Source organism: Erinaceus europaeus, chromosome 14 (genome assembly GCF_950295315.1).
Source record: "Erinaceus europaeus chromosome 14, mEriEur2.1, whole genome shotgun sequence".
Classification (NCBI taxonomy): Eukaryota; Metazoa; Chordata; class Mammalia; order Eulipotyphla; family Erinaceidae; genus Erinaceus; species Erinaceus europaeus.
In genome coordinates, this window is record NC_080175.1 from 46,319,450 (window position 1) to 46,336,423 (window position 16,974).

Genomic DNA, 16,974 nt, shown 5'->3' on the forward strand with positions numbered 1-16,974 from the left:
TCCAGAAAGGTGGCGAGAAAAGCCTGGATGGGCAGTGAGCAAGGGACACTGGTAGGGGAGGCAAAAAGTCCACTGAGCAGGGATTCAGCCCCTGCAGGCTACACCCTGGCTACACCCCATGCTGTTGCCATGGCAGCCAGGAAGCAGCTGTCTATGTCTCTACTGCCTTCCAGAACCTCCCATGTTCTGATTTCTCTGGTCCTCCAGTTCAGAGTTAATCAGCCCTGATTCCCTTTCAGAGAGACTTTCATCTTTTTCTCTCACTCCCAAGATCCTTATAGGTAAGGCCAAAACTGGCCCAGAAGACCCCTCCAGAAAGTCACTGCCTGGGAATGCTGTCCCCAGGTAGCCAATGTCACTGCATGGCAACTAAACTAGTGCCTGGGGACCCTGGACCTCCTGGGTGCTGGACAGACAGCTGGACTGGTGCCTGGCACCCAGACCTCGTGGAGGGTCAAAGGCCAGAGAGCCATGATGTGGGACTATGTGAAAGCTTGGTAGAGCTTAGGGGAGCTCCCCCCATCTTCACGGATGGATGTCTGAAAAGACACCCCTCTTGTTAGCCTCTCTCCATAGAGATGAGCCAAGAGGGAAAAGTCTATCAGACTCAGCTTTCCCTTATTAGTCTCCCAGCTCACAAGAAAACCCACACCCTCTCTCTCTTAGTTCCCCCTGCTGTCAGCCAAATGGCTGCCTGCTTTAGGATTCACTCACTCAAAGTTCACACATTCCACTTCACCTTTTGATCACAAAGGAAGAACTCATCCTGTCACATACTCCTAATACCCGACAAGTGAAAAGCCCCCCAAACCTTATTTCCTAGAGCCCTTTTGATGTCCTTAAAGCCTTGTTCTTCCTTCTCTATCTCACCTTACTGGTTCAACCCCTATTCTTCTCTCAAATGCCTATGGATAATTAAATGCCTGCATCGGGAGACTAATTGTTTTGATCTTTATGTATCAACTCTTGTCATACCAGCCCCCTGCCATAGGAGCACGCTGACCTTTAAGAAACCTGTGCATTCTGACATATGTGAAAACTGTTCTTTGTCTAGCCTTCTATACTAACCGAAACCCACCCCCCAATAAACAAGTGCGTCCAGAATCCTTCCCGAGTCTCTTTCATTATCACACAGTCCCTTGAGCTGGTGATAGAGTCTCGGTAAGCTTACCTTCCTGGCTGAGAGATACCCCTACGTGAGCCCCAGCACCATGACCCAGGCAAGGACACCCACAAATGCCCATCACCAGCCCTGGTCACACTCTCAGGGCCTGCAGGTTTCCTGCCACCTCCCTGTTCTGAATCACCAACAGTTTCTCTACTTGGCAAAGCTCACCTTAATTTCATTCCAGTAACTGAACTTTAAAGTAGAACCAATCTGGAACATGCCCAGTTTGAAAATTCTCTGTAGCCAAGTTCTAGTCACATGGAGAGTTGCCTGGAAGATGGAGTCAATCAAATTCTTCATCTCTGTCTCCTTCCCCTGTGCTTCTGCTGAATCCTGTTTTGTGGCAGAGAGGGGAGAGAAAGGAGTGCTAATCTGTCTTTCCAGAAAACACTCACCCCTTTTTTACTTCAGTTTCACAAACATTATAACACAGTGGCCTTGGGTAGGGGGAAACCAGAAACCTCCTTTCTTTTTCCTGAAGGGCTGTTCAGGGCACTGTTCAGGGAGAGAAGGGATGGTATTGATGCCCCTGGTCTGAGGAGGCTGGAGTGAAGACAGCAGGAAATGACAGTCTAAAGAGCAGATGGACACTCACGGACTTGGCTGGAGGGAAAGTTACACTGCCAGCAGCTGGGTGGGGCAGACACCCCCGTAGCAGAGGGTCTAGCACTCAGAGAACCCTGAGCTATGCACCCTACCAGCCTCTGCTCTATGGGGACATGAATAGCCTTTTAGTCAAGAGGTTCTTGCTTCTTGGTTAGCCAAGAACTGAGGCTCTTCAGACATCTCTAGCAAACTAAGTCCCCTACCCTTGCAAACTGATATCCCCAAGCCCACAGGAACACCCCAAATGCATGTGAGCCCATGGCCCCAAATCCAGTTGAACCCATGTCCCTAAATCCATGTGAAACCATGGCCCCAAATCCATGTGATCTCATGTCCCCAAACCTATAGAAGCCCATGGCCACAAATCCAAGTAAATCCACATCCATTATCCAAATGAATTCATGTCCCCCACCCATGTTAATCCATGTCCCTTACTGAGGCTTCTCTCATCACACTCTCTCTGTTTCTACCACCAATAAAGAGAAAATTCCCTTTTCCCTCCTTCCTCTAGAACAATCCAGGAGCTTCAGCCTGGTTTGCCAGTGACCTGTCCTTGCCTGGAATGCAGCTTTGTCCCTGGCCACCTTTGACCTTTCCCCCTACCCAAGAAGAAGGCTGTCCCTTCTCCCCAAATTTGTAGGGGTGCTCTATCTTGGGGGGTTGCTAGATCCTCTTGAAGTCCTCCTCTGGTTCTGAAGGCATCTGTGGACACTACCCATGGCCCCTTCATCCATTGTGCTGAGGGGCTCCCTCACTGATGGTCAGCCCCAAAGGCCCCTCACCCTTTCCTCTTGGTGTCACTGTACCCCCGCTGGGTTGAACCTCCCCCACCATCAAAGCAATCCCATATGGTATACCAATTTTTGAAACCATGCTGTGGGCATGGTAAGGCAGACGCCATGCTGAGTGAGCTACCTCACTGGCCTTGGCCATCTATTTCTGTTTAATTTTTTGTTTTCATTATATGTCATAAAGGGTGTGGACCCTCCACCTAGGGCAGTAATTTCTTCTCTCTCTCTCTCTCTCTCTCTCTCTCTCGTCCACCTAGGGCAGTAATTTCTTCTCTCTCTCTCTTGCTGGGCCTCAGTGTTTACATAAAGAACACACTTGTTGGCTTTTTTTCCTTTCTCTCTTTTACTTGACATGACAAAAAGATAGAGAGGGGAGGAGGAGAGAGAGAAATACCCACAGCACTGTTTCACCATTTGTGAATCTTCTTCCCCCTACAGATGGGCACAGAGGCTTGAACCCAGGTTCTTGTGCATTATAACATGTGTGTTAAACTGGGTGTTCTATTTGGGCCCTAGGAACTGATTTTTGCCAGAAAATATATCCTAGGTAATGGGCAAGCATCCTGCACAGTGCACATACAAGTTGGCACTTGCGGACAGTGACTTAAACAGTACCCATGCCAGGAAATAGTAATCACCATAGAGAAATATTTAGTTAAGGTCGAGGGTAGATAACATAATGGTTATACAAAGAGACTCATGCCTAAGGGTCCAAAGTCTCAGGTTCAAACCCCACACCACATACCTATGGTATTTTATTTAATTATATATTTCCATTTTGATTTTCTTTTGGCCAGAACATTTCTCATCTCTGACTGGGGGTGGTGCCAGAGATCACACCTGGGACCTCATGCATACAATTCCTCTGTGCTAGATGTGTGTTCTCCTGGACCTGACATGCACAATGGCACAGATGGGGCTGAGATGACATGGGTTGGTGTTGCTCCACCTCAAAAAGGAACAAGAGACAGGCCACATAAATCTAGTGGAAATCATAGCAGTGGTCACCTCTGGCAGGTGCATGGGGGACAGGGAGGCCACTGCTGGGACTATCCTGAGTGTGATGTAGGAGTTGAGTGTGGAAGGGGGAGAACCCAGGAGCAAATAAAATGAACATTCAGTCTGGGGTGTGGGGAGGAGCAGTTGGTGGTACACATGGTTGAGTGCACACAGGTTCAAGTCCCCTGTCCCCACCTTCAGAGGGAAAGCTTCATAGGTGATAAAGCAGGGTGCAGGACTCTCTCTCTCTCTCCCCCTCTCTCCCTCCCTCCTCTCAATATCTCCGTCCCTATCCAAAATAAATTAAAAATAAGTGTGGGGTGGGAGGAGGCCTTGCCAAATGTCTTGCATGACTCTGTAATATTCCCAGGTTTCTGTATTTGATGCTTTTTTTTTTTTTTACATTTTATTACAGAGAGAGAGGGCACTGGGGATTGAACCAGAGACCAGAGACCTCAGTGTCTCAGGCATGAGAGCCTCACTGCACACCATTATGCTGTCTCCCCAGCCCAATATTCTGTGCTTAATATATGTGCAACCTCTCTCCTTCCAGGGCAAGCACCAGAGGACAGACTCCAGGTTCCTGAAATGTTCTCCCTACACAGCACAGATCCTAGCAGAGAGCAGACGCCCACTGACACCTGGTGAGTTCATCAGCCACACTAGTCAAGGCATTGGCCTTAGAATGAGCATGTATCCTTTTTGAATGAAGGCTGTTTCCCATCCCACCCCTGTCCTGGGCCCCACCCTTGGGATTACACTCACCACTGGAGGCTGCAGCAAAATAATGATTCTGCAGACGAGCTTGGCAGATAAGGCAGGAATCTCATAATACATGCAGGTTTTTGATATCCTACAGATGTTTTCATGGAGTTTCAGACACACCGTAAGGTAGGACTGGACTGAGGATGCCTGGAGAATCCTGCCCCACAAAGAGTTCAGAGATGCATGCCACTGAATACATTTAGAAGAAATGAGGAAACACTATGTTGCTAGCCAAGGGAGTCCCTGCCCTTTAAAACACTTAAGTAAAAATAAATAAATAAGTAAATAAAAATAAAAACACTTCTTAAGTAGAGGATCTGTTTGATATGAGTTAATGTCCAGAAAATGTCAGACAATCTAGCTCTTGTGATTCAGATTAAAGATCAAAGAAGGGTCAGGGAGTTAACTCGACCTGTCAGAGCACCAGCCTGTGTGCCTGCATCCCCAAAGGCTGCATGTTCAATCCCTGGTACCACCTTATGCCAGAGCTGAGCAGTGCTCCAATACCACCCCCCATCTCTCTCTTACAAAAACATAAAAAATAGACTAGTTCTCTCTCTTCTCTAATCAATAAGTGAAATTTTAAAAAGAGTGTTCATATTAATAATTTGATCAAGGAACTGGGGGCTATGTCCTGAATTCTGCTCTGCTAGTGATAAGAAATGGCATCCTCAGAATGTTACCTAGTAGGGGGACAACAAGAAAGAGGGAAGGAAAGAAGGAGAAAGAGAGAGAGACTGCCTTCTTTTTTCCACTTACCTGCTCTGATGAGCATCCAAGAGGTGCAACAGTGCTTTCAGTGTTTTAGTGATACACTAGGGTGGCAAAAAAGAAGACACACTGGATAAGTTAAATGACAACACCTCTGCCTTGGCTAACATGGAACTGGAAAAAGGAAACATAGAAATGACACGATAATTCTGTTGTTGGTATATAAACAATTCTCTTCCAAGTGGTGGCAAGGAAAGAACCCAGGGCCTCACATGTGTGCTGTTCTGAGTTACCACTTTTTTATTTGGCAGAGCCAAAGATGTATACATACATGATTTCACTGCTCCCTGACTGAATTTTTTATTCTTTTTTTCCCCACCAGGGTTAACATTGGATCTCTAGGCCTGCATAAGACCTCTACTCTCAGCAATCCTTTTTTCACATAGATGTAGGGTATGAGAGAAGAAAAGACAGAGAAAGAGAGAGACGGAGAAAGAGCACCCTGATACTCCATGTGGTGTCAGGGCTCAAACCCCAGACACACAAATGAAAAGACATGCGCCCTACCTGGTGAGCTATGCTCCACTGCCTGGCCCTCACTCCCAGCTCAATCTTTGTTCTTTATTTTTGAGAGGAAGAGAGAGCCAGGTAGCAATGCACCACTCCACTTTTCATGAAGACATAGCCCCACACCCAGTGCTGTCCACAGTGCTCCTATGTGGTGCTGGGGACTGGGCCAAACACCTGAGGCATGGTAAGGCAAGTGCTTTACCCACTGAATCACTTCCTGGCCCCCTAATATTTTTATTTTTATGTTTTTTTTTTTTTGTGACTAGAGGCTTTGAGCCTGCACTGCTCTCAGCAGCCATTTTTTCCCTGTTGGTTTAGTGTGTGTGAGAGAGAGAGAAGGAGGGAGAGAAATAGAGAGGGGGAGAAAGGGAGAAAGAGAGCGAAAGGGAGAGAAGAGGCACCTGAGCACTGCTCCATCTCTCATGGAGTTTCCCTTCCTGCAGGTGGGAACCAGGGTCTTGAACCCAGGTCTTTGCACAGGGTAATGTGTGAGTTTGACCATGTGAGACTTCAGCCCCTCCCCATAATTTTTAAGATTCTCTAGTACAAATCTCGTGTATCTCACCAATTAAATTTAGGATTTGAAATGATAATTCTCCTTATCCCTCCCCACCCATGTGAAAGAAAAAATAGCTCTGGCACATACCAGTGTCCAGGACAACTTCCAAGCCCACCCTGCACTGTCATAGATTTGAAAAGGTTTCTATTTTGGGAACTCTACCTACTGAAGCAGAAAAAACTCTTTATTCCTCACTAATTCTAGCCCCCTCCCAGTTGTCTCAATTCTCAGAGCTTTTTATCCCATCAGTTTTCTTAAATAATAACAAATGTATGGCACTGGGAATGGAACAGTGGATAAAGTGCTGGACTCTCAAGCGTGAGGCACTGAGATTGATCCCCAGTAGCACATGTACCAGAATGATATCTGGCTCTTTCTCTCTCCCTCTCATTAGTAAATAAATAAAATATTAAAAAAATGTTTGAGAGTGGCAGGTGGTAGTGCAGCAGGTTAAACGTACATGGTGCAAAGCACAAGGACTGGCTTAAAGATCCCGGTTCAAGCCCTGGTTCCCCACCTGCAGGAAGTCGCTTCACAGGTGGTGAAGCAGGTCTTCATGTGTCTATCTTTCTCTCCCCCTCTCTGTCTTCCCCTCCTCTCTCCATTCCTCTCTGTTCTATCCAACAACAATGACATCAACAACAACAACAATAACAATAAAACAACAAGGGCAACAAAAAGGGAAAATAAATAATAAAAAAAGTTTTAAAAATGTTTGAAAAAATAGCAAATGCTAGATGTTTCCTTTCTTATTGGCTTTTGTCAATCAAGGAGTCGAGAGCCCAATGCAGAGACAAACCTCCTGGTTGTAGCAAAGAATGGTCTTAAGTCCTTGAAACCGATAGTGGGTCCCCAAAAAGCAGTCCAGTATCCAAGTCGGAAAGCGGTTCAGGTCATCAGCAAACTCTCTCAAGTAGCTGTCCAGCTCACTCAGAGGTAGCAAGCTAAACCAGGACTGGAACAGAAACGGATCGAGTTGCAGCAAATGTCTTTTCTTGATCATGAACTGAAGTAATGACTTCCTGCAAGGTGGAAGGAGGAACAGAAAAGAGGGCAGCAATCATGCCTGGGAAGCAAACCAGCTCACAATGAGGTCAAGCTCATGACAAGCTCAGAAGGGGGCGAGAAAGTGAGGATGCTAAATGTAACTGCTGTGCTAAGCAGGAAAATGGCAGGTGGTCCACGCTTGCAATGATGGCCTCTGGACCAAACACCAGACACCCTGGGTCCTTTCCTTTTCTTATTGCCACCAGGGTTATCACTGTGGCTCAGTGCTGGTACTACAAATCCACCACTCCAGCCATTCTTCCCAGTTTTTTTCTTTCTATTTTACTTGATAAGATAGAAATTGAGAGGGGAGGGAGATACAGAGACAGAGAAAGCTAGACACCTGCAGACCTGCTTCACCACTCATGAAGCACCCCCTCCCTCGAAGATGGGGATGCAGGGGCTTGAACCCAGGTCCTTGTACATGGTGATATGTACACTTATCCAGGTGCAGCACTGCCTGCTCCTGCCTTACCTTGTGTCCTCTCTCTCTTTTAAAAATATTTTTATTCATTTTTATTATTGGATAGAGACATAGAGAAATTGAGAGGGGTAGGGGAGATAGAGGGAGAGAGACAGAAAGACACCTGCACCTGCATTACACTTGTGAAGCTTTCCCCCTGCAGGTGGGGACCAAGGGCTGGAACCTTGGTCCTTGTGTACTGTAATGTGTGCCCTTAACCTGGCCCCCCATTCTCTATTTATTGTGAGTGGTCTCAAGAAATAGCACTGCTTCTGTAGGAATGCATGTGCCCCAAGAGAGCAGGGGCTGGGGAAAGGAGAACAACTGTTGCTCCAGGTTCCCACGTAAGGGCAACACCACAACTTACTTTGTTTGTGTCTTTTCCCGAAACTCCGAGAAGGAGAGGCCTTCGAGGGCTGCCCATGTGTCCTCAGGCAGGATCCTGGGGCCCTGCACTGGAATGGACAGCTGCATGCAGTGGTGCAGCACGGGCAGGGCAGCCACCCAGAGCTCCATCTCTTTCTTCATGCACTGATGACACAGGTTCACCAAGAATTCTCTCCAGCTGCCAAGAGAATAAAGGTCCCTACCGTGAGCAGAGCTCAGGGGGTTCTGAGGTGTTACAGGGTGTGGCAGCTCCACATTCCACAGAAGGAACTCAGTGGGTGGATGAACAGTGATGGGACTCTAGAGCGAGATGCTTGTAGGAGACAGAAGAGCACCCTGGGTACCCTCAAAACATCAGGCACTGGACAACAACCTACAACATCCTTCCCCTGAAGCAGATTCTGGTCTACTTGGGAAAGTAGAGAGCAGGGATCCAGGCTGTGCAATCTACACCAGATCCCCAGGCAACTGCTGAGTTCCAGTAGCTTGAATACCACTGACCTGGGAAGGACTGGGAGCTAACTTGGGAGGGGGACTGCACTCTTTACCATCAGCCTCTGTGATCAATTCTTAGCACCAAGGGGCAGCACCATGCACAGCACCCAGGGAACTCCATGGATGGTGGGGCAGGGCTGTGGAGTCTCTCCTCTCTCGGCACCATGTACAGCACCAAGGAAGCTCCATGTATTAGCCCCTGCCCAGGCTTCTGTCAGCTCTCCTGGAGACAGCCACAGCCTGACTACATGGGCCCTGCCCTGAAAAGGGACGCAAGTCTACTGAACTGAGCACATAGAGGCAGCACGTGAGCATGGAGCACCAACTCTGCTGCCTCACCTGCCCTGAGCCGGGCTCACAATAGTTATCCAGGACCTCCAGTGCATGCATTTGGGTGAGCTATAATGCAGCAGGAAGTCAGTAAGCTGCACAATGAATTAAAACATCATCTCCAGGGCCAGGTGGTGGCACACCTGGTTGAATGCATGTATTACAATGCGCAAGGACCCAGGTTCAAGCCCCTGATCCCCACCTACAGGGGGAAAGCTTTATGAGTGGTGAAGCAGGGCTGCAGGTATCTCTCTGTCTTTCTCCCTCTCTATCACCCCCTCCCTCTTGATTTCTGGCTGTCTCTATCCACTAAATGAATAATAAATTTTTAAAATTAAAAAAAAAAACATCATCTCCATGCCCAGAAAAAGGCTGGAGGGAGATACATATCAGGATAGGGAATGTCAGAATTACAGGCCTCTTTTCTTCCTTGTATGTTTCACTCATCCTACAACCAGCACTATTTTCTTTATTCCTCCTTCTTTCTTTCTTTGCTCCTGGCTTACTTTCTCTCTCTTTCTTCTTTCCATAAATTAATTAATTAGAGAGAGAGAGAGAGAGAGAGAAAGAAAGAAAGAAAGAAAGAAAGAAAGAAAGAAAGTACCAGAGCATCACTCTGGCACTGGGGATTTAACTCAGGAACTTATGCTTACCCACTGTGCCAACTCCCAGACCACTGAACTAATTTCTATGTTTAGAATAGCTGTCACTCTGAAGTCTCTGGTGCATGTACACACACACACACACACACACACACACACACACACAACCTGTGTGGTGTGTCCAGGATGAAGGCCAAGTCATTCTTCAGGGCATCGGAGGAGGTGGTGTGGGCACACAGCAGGCAACACAGGGAGGCCAGGTCCTCCTCTGCCAAGGTCAGCTGAAATTTCTCCACGACAAAGAGGGCCAGGAGGCCCATACTCACTGGACTCCTCACTGGGTAGCCTTCAGGCAGAGAGCTCCCATTTTTGTTTAGGAATGGTGCCATTTTCTGTTTCAGGTGCCCCCACAGGTGTGCCTGCACCTGGTCCCAGAAGAGAAGATGACACAAGACATAAAGGGACAGCCCGCCTGCCACTCCCACTTCCTCTCAGCCTTAGCTCCCCTCAGTCCTCCATCCAAAAACCTGGGACAGAGAGCCAGCAGAGACAGGGCTCAGGAGGGGCCCTGGATGCTTCCAGTGAGTCCCTGTCACCTCAGAAAGGTCTCCCAGTGCAGGCGGAGGTGCAGTGATGGAGGTTTCCAGCCCTGCCTTGCATTCCCTTCCCCTTCCCCAGGCCAAGGGAAGATGTGGGACCAGGAGTTAGGACACAACAAGGTAGGCAGGATAAACATGGGGTGGGAGTCAGAGAACCCCCAGGGGGTGGCACTGAGAGAAAAAGGGCCCAGAGGTCTACTTGTGCCACCTGCCCACTGAGTCTAGTGGGTGCCATGCACAGGTAGGAGGGCTAGTGGTGTGTACCTCCTTCTTCCCATACTGCAGCTCAGTCCACTCCAGGGGTTGCCCCTCATGCACCATGGGCACACAGATGACGGCATAGAGCTGCTGCAGCTGCGTGAAGAAGTTGTGGACGTTGATGGCATTCCAGCTCTGCAGGATGCTGAAGATACTGTCCAGCATGACCCCCATGGCGATCCGCTTCCCGTTCACTAATTCTTTCTTTTTACTTTTAATCCACTCTATGGCTTTCTGCATGGTACCAGGCCTCTTACAAATGATGTCATCATACTGGTGCCACTCTAAGTGGGAAAGAACAAGGGCCCTGCTTCAAGATCCACCAAGGTATCCCATCTGGAAGGCTGATCTTGGTCTGTCTTTCTTTTCTTTTCTTTTCTTCCTCTTTCTCTTTTTTTCTTCGCTTTTCTCTCTCTCTTTTTTTTTTTTCTTCTTTTTACCAGGTTTACCTATCATTGGGGTTTGGTACCTACATGAGGACTCTACTGTTCTCAGGGTTTTTTTTTTTCTTTGTTTTGTCATAGAAAGTGAGACAAAAAGAAATAGAGAAGACAAAGGGACAGAGACATAGAGGAGAGACACTTACAGCACTGCTCTACCACTTGTCAAACTTCTCTCCTTCAGGAAGGGACCAGGGACTTGAACCCTGGACCTTGAACATAGTCATATGTTCACTCTACCTGGTGAGTTACCACTTAGCCCTGGAAGGCTGTGGAGGGCTCTGGCTAGGAACCTGGACCCCAACAAGCAGTGTGACCCATGTGGGTGTGGCTGTATTGAGGACCTAATAAAATTAGGGTGACAGAGCTCACCTGATCCAAGTGGCCTGAAAACACATGGGACAGGTCTCTGCCCAACCAGGGAAGTCAGCACACCTGGTGGGTGAACTGAGAAACAACACCCTCACACAGGTGAACAGCTGTCTACTGAGCCACAGATGTACAGCAGCCATGGTGGCAGCTCCCTGAGAGATTCAGTGCAGCATCAATTTACCCCATGTTGAGAACCATTCACATTCTGGGAGGGACAGTGCATTACACTCAACAGACACACTGAACCTCAAATATGCAGTCAGGCCCATGCTCTTGTGGTTCCTGTGAATGCTTACTGTCATAGGGTAGGTCAAAGAGCCAGTAGAATAATTTGGTGACACGGGCCACCAGCAGGAAACAACTCAACAAAACATAAGAAAACAAAGCAAATAGGGGAAAAGGTAGGATTAGCAAGTGAAAGGAAGTTTTAGGTCACAGTTCTACTCCATGCTCACAGGACAAATCTGTCCATTGAAATGCCATGAAATGTCAGCCCAAAGACATCACTGTACTTAGAGCTTTAGACTCTAAAGCATAAGGTCTTGGGTTTGATCTCCAGCATTACATGTGCCAGAGTGATGCTGTTTCCCTATCATCTGTCTATCTATCTATCTATCTATCTATCTATCTATCTGTCATCAATCTATCTACTTCTTGCTCTGTCCTATTAATAAATTCTTTAGAATAAAGTTCACTTTAAAAGGAGGTCAGGGGGAGTCGGGCGGTAGCGCAGTGGGTTAAACACAGGTGGCACAAAGCGCAAGTACCGGCATAATGATCCCAGTTTGAGCCCCCAGCTCCCCATCTGCAGGGGAGTCGCTTCACAAGCAGTGAAGCAGGTCTGCAGGTGTCTATCTTTCTCTCCCCATCTCTGTCTTCCCTTCCTCTCTCCATTTCTCTCTGTCCTATCCAACAACATCAATAACTACAACAACAATGAAAAACAACAAGGGAATATATATATATATATATGTATATGTATATATATACACATACACACACATACACACACACATATATATATACATATATATATATATGAGGTCAGGATGGGGCCAGGTGGTGGAGCACTTGGTTAAGTGCACACATTACAGTGTGCAAGGACCCAGGTTCAAGCCCCTGGTCCCCACCTGCAGAGGGAAAGCTACATGAGTGGTGAGGCAGGACTGTGGGTGTCTCTCTGTCTATTCCCTTCTCTATCTCTCCCTCCCCTCTCAATTTCTCTCTGTCTCTATCCAATAATAAATAAATAAAAATATATTTAAAAGAGGTTATATCAAAAAGGAAGACAGGGAGGTAGTGTAGGCCCTGCATGTGTGAGGTCCTAGGCTTTATCCCTGGCCCCCTTCAGGAAATGTTTCCTAATGTGAATAGCAGAGAAAGCTGGAAAGCAAGACAGAGGCCTCAAGTCAACTCCAGCAAGGGCTGGGCAGATGCAAAATCAGTTCACCTCTCACAAAGCAGAGGCCTTCCCCGGAGACAGAAAGTTGGTGGGGGGGCAGTGTGTCCTCTCTGGGTCCTGTCCAAGTGTAACCTGGAAGTAGGCCAGTGACTTACCTCCCGAGTCGAGAAGAGATGACCTCACATACAGGCAGCGGTTAACGTGTTCCTTCTTAATCTGTGGGTCTTTGTAGATGAACTCATAATCAACACTGTCGCCATCATGCATGATGACATACTTGTACGGGATGGATTTATCCAAGTGCTGCTTGGAAATGATGGTGCTGCCTTCTACCAGGGTCCCATGCTCACCTAGGTCCCTGTGAACCAAAGGACACCAGCAGGTCCATCACCTGCAAACCCTCCCTCACTCAGAAACACACATCACAACATAACGTAGAGTCAGACAGAAAGAGCCCATGGATGCTTCTGGAACAAAATGGGATTTGTAGACAGACCTGTTGGGACAATGTGAAATCTGACAAAGCAAAGCATCTTGGAGAATAGTCAAGTCTGTGGAGGCCATGCCCTCGACAGGGTGATAGTTTCAGTCCCCCCAGAGGCCTCCTCCCAGCCCAGGAGAGACTTACTTGCTACAGTACATCTCACAGACATTGTGCTTCCACTTGGCTGCCCCAAGCTCTTCTCCGCCTCTGACAAAGATGTTGTGGCGGTCAGGGTTGAAGCTGAAGTTTTTTGAAAGGATCGCGTGGAAGTACACTGTGACCCCCTCCCCTGTGCTCAAGGAGCTGGAGAGAAAGGTAATACACTTCAGATCCAGACCCATGTGCCTCATGTTTGAACATGGCTGCACACTGTGGTGCTGCATGTGTGCTTATGTGCACAGGAGTAGACACATATGGGCATGAGAGTATGCAGGCGCAAACACACACACCCACACACACCCCAACCCCCCCCACACACCATGCTTCCCAGCTGAGCACTAGCACACACCCTAGCAGAGGGCAACACACCCACATTTCCCACACACTGCTGCTATGTGGGGTGTCCATCTCCCTCCATAGTGTAGGGACAATACCTGCCCAGCTGGAAGGGCCCATGCAGTGACAGGAGGGGCCAGGCAGCACACAGAGGCAACAGCCTCTCTCTTGGGCTATGGAAGGCCCCAGTTGCTCTTTGAGGCCTCAGGGGTCATATGACAGATATGTCTACAAGTTAGGATTAGGATAGCATTTTCCCACCCTGGGCGAGCCCCCTGGTCCCCAAGAGTCCACAGTAAAAATAGGTGGCAGCACCATGATGGGGCCCTTGGGCCCAGGCAGGCTCTCTGCTCCTATCTGGGGCTGCACCCACCTCCCTTTCTCTTCCTGGGCCTCTGCCTTCTGGCTCCTCTGCTCCCTCTCGGTTTTCACAGCAGCTGCAGAGTTCCTGCTGCTCCCTTCCGGCTTCTTCCCCTCCATGCTGCTCTCTTTCTCCTTCCTGCCAGCTTTGTCCCCAGCACCAGCTGTCCTGCCTGAGGCAGCAGCTTCCTAGAGCCAAATACCAAAGCTCAGTCTGGAAACCAGCCAGCCAGCTGCCCGCTCTTCCAGTGCTCCCAGCCCCTCAGCTTGGCCATGGTCCCCTCTCTTCTGCCTCCCAAGGCTTCTCTTCCTCACTCCATCCTAGGGACATGGTGTGCTTGTGGCTTCCTGAACAGGCCACCCCATCCACCTTGGGGCCTTTGTGCCCAGATCCCCCCTGCTCCCCCCAGAGAGCTACACACTCTCCTCTGCTCAATCAGGGCTCTACTCTAGACCAGGACCCTTGGCACCCCTTCTCTCTCTTCTCCAGGGTGTCACCCCCAGCCTGTATTTTTCCCCTTCTAGAAAGTGAGCTCCATTATCCATTAGCACGGCCTTGTCTGCACTCACTGCAGGGCTGGGTCAGGAACACCCCACAGCCAGGCCACTGGAAAGCTGTCACACTACCTGTCCCCACTCCTGCAGATGAGCATCCTGTGCAAGTGTCTGCTTTGCTTTCTCAGTCTTGCTTTTTTCACCTTTCTTGGACCCTTTTCCTGCAGCCTCGCTGGTCTGCAAGAGTAGAGATCCCAGACATCAGGGCACAGACAACCTTTCATCACATGGTGGAAGGGTCCCATCTGCCACCTGCCCAGGGACAGCCGTCCACAGCCCTCTCCCAGGGAGCAGGTTCCCAGGATGCTTCCCCAAACTGAGAGGAAAAGGCAGAAGGACACACAGTGAGGGCTTGGTGCCAAGCCTTCCAACTTACCCCTTGGCTAGGTCTCTTGGTGGGCTGCCCTGGGGTCTGTGCTTCTGTTGTGTGTGTGTATCTGTCTCTGTTGGACTCAGGCTCCTGGGCAGAGGTGACTGCACCAGCCCCCTCAGCAGGAACAGCCCTGCCTTTGCCAGGGTGGGTGCTGTTTTGCTCCTTCCCTTCAGGGAGGCCTTCTCCTGGGGTCTGGTCCTGGGGTGTCAAGCTTCCCTGAGGCTGGCCTGTTATGGGCTGGCACTGCAGAGGGCTGTCCCCAGTCTTCCCAGCAGTGTTACCTCCCTGCAGGGGGCTGGTGTCAGTACCTGGGGGTGGGCTGAGCCCACCCAGCAGCTGGGCAGGGCTGGAGTCCTGGCCAGTGGGAGAACTTGGGTGGCAAGGGGTGGAGGGGGGCAGAGACAGGGACAAGGATGGGGACAGGGAGTCTGGCTCCCCAGCAGTGGAGGTAGAATTCTTCTGCTTCTTCATTTTCCTCCTCTTCTTTTTACTCTAGAGAGAAAGAGAAACACACATCTTATGTCTTGATGCTGATAAAATTTGCAGTTTCCCCTGGGCTCCTTTCAGTTTCTCAAGCTTGTCAGGCTCAGCTTGATCAGCCACCTGCCATATTCTTTCTTCTTCTTTTTTGGGAGAAAGAGAGAGAGAGAATGAAAGAGCTTCTTTCAATGCTGTGGGACCTGAGCTCAAACCTGGGTTACACCCATGACAAAGCAGCACACTATCCAGGTAAGCTGTTCCACAGGCCCAGCAAAATAAGGCAGGGGCTAGGGTGGGGAAGATAGCATAATGACTATACAAACATGCTGTCATGCCAGAGGCTCCCTGGTCTCAGGTTCAATTTTCCACACCACTATGAGACAGAGGCAAGCAATGCTCTAGAAAATAAAAATAGGGGGCTAGGTGGTAGTGTAGCAGGTTAAGTGTATATAGCGCTAAGCACAAGGACCGGCATAAGGATCCCAGTTGAGTCCCCAGCTCCCCACATGCAGGGGGGGGGTTCACTTCACAAGCAGTGAAGTAGGTCTGAAAGTGTCTATCTTTTTCTCCTCCTCTCTGTCTTCCCCTCCTCTCTCCATTTCTCTCTGTCCTATCCAACGATGACAGCAATAACAACGATAAACAAGAAGGGCAAAAAAGAAAAAAAATAGCCTCCAGGAATAGTGGATTTGTAGTGCAGACACTGAGACCCAGCAATAACCCTGGAGGTAAAAGAAAGAAAGAAAGAAAGAAAGAAAGAAAGAAAGAAAGAAAGAAAGAAAGAAAGAAAGAAAGAAACAGGAGAGTTTCCGGAGGCGGGGCTACGAGCAGCAGCAGATCTCCTTCTCTCTTCTCTTCTCCTCTCCCAGATCAACTAGGAATACCAAAGGAGACCACCTGGGACCCGAAACAAGACAGGACTAGAACGCCTACAGGAACCCACCAAATCACTGGTGAGTGCAAGCACATGTGGCTCATGGACAGAGAGGAGCCTAGGGAGAGATTAAGTGGCTGGTAACAGTCCTGCAGTTTATCAGTTGAGACACCACCTCCAGTCTGTTCCACCAACAAGGGGACAGCTGAAGGGAGAAGAGGACTCCCCAGAGACTCACCAAGTGCAACTCTGAGTCTCCATTGCTACTGCCCTCAGAATCTGGAGCAGCAGCAGGGAGGGACACCAGAGGACAGAGATCTAACCAGGAAACTCAGGAGAAGAGCTATACCTCGGTGGCATAGCGGTGGGGCTGTGAAAGTCTCTTTGCATAACCACTGGACTATCTCTGCCACACCCTACTTTATCTTTTGGTCAGGAGTCAGTGATTAAGCTAAGAAGCCTACTTGTAGTTTAAAAGCCCTCAGTCTCCCATAGCCTACAGGGAAGAAAAAGAAAAAAAAAAAAGAGGCTTTTAACCACTGAGCTCCAACTCAGGGGTTAAAATACTATTGAAACAACTGTTAACTTCCACCACTGTGAACCCTTTAATTACCTTACTTAGACACAAGTCAATCCAGGTAATAGTGATCAGTAATTTGAAAAGTACTCAGAGATGGAATTCATAACATAATATATAAAATGGTTAAATCAACAAGAAGAAATATTGCAGAAATGAACCAGGACAAGAATCCAGCTAAAAGCCCCCCAAAGGGTGAAGCACAAAATAAT

The 16,974-nt window shown here is 48.7% G+C and overlaps 1 protein-coding gene across 2 annotated transcripts in view; it reads right to left on the reverse strand.

Moving 5' to 3' along the window:
* The window catches only part of RNF213 (ring finger protein 213), a 143,431-nt gene that overhangs the window by 93,612 nt on the left and 32,845 nt on the right, over nt 1-16,974 (reverse strand). For both annotated transcript variants that reach the window (XM_016194823.2, XM_016194821.2), the window contains 12 exons: nt 14,835-15,323; nt 14,531-14,635; nt 13,917-14,092; nt 13,193-13,351; nt 12,720-12,922; nt 10,357-10,634; nt 9,662-9,918; nt 8,047-8,244; nt 6,969-7,191; nt 5,089-5,144; nt 4,330-4,486; nt 1,337-1,501 (listed from right to left, as the gene is read on the reverse strand). In XM_016194823.2, coding sequence (XP_016050309.2) covers nt 1,337-1,501; nt 4,330-4,486; nt 5,089-5,144; nt 6,969-7,191; nt 8,047-8,244; nt 9,662-9,918; nt 10,357-10,634; nt 12,720-12,922; nt 13,193-13,351; nt 13,917-14,092; nt 14,531-14,635; nt 14,835-15,323 — 2,466 coding nt within the window. The remainder of the gene's footprint in view (nt 1-1,336; nt 1,502-4,329; nt 4,487-5,088; nt 5,145-6,968; nt 7,192-8,046; nt 8,245-9,661; nt 9,919-10,356; nt 10,635-12,719; nt 12,923-13,192; nt 13,352-13,916; nt 14,093-14,530; nt 14,636-14,834; nt 15,324-16,974) is intronic.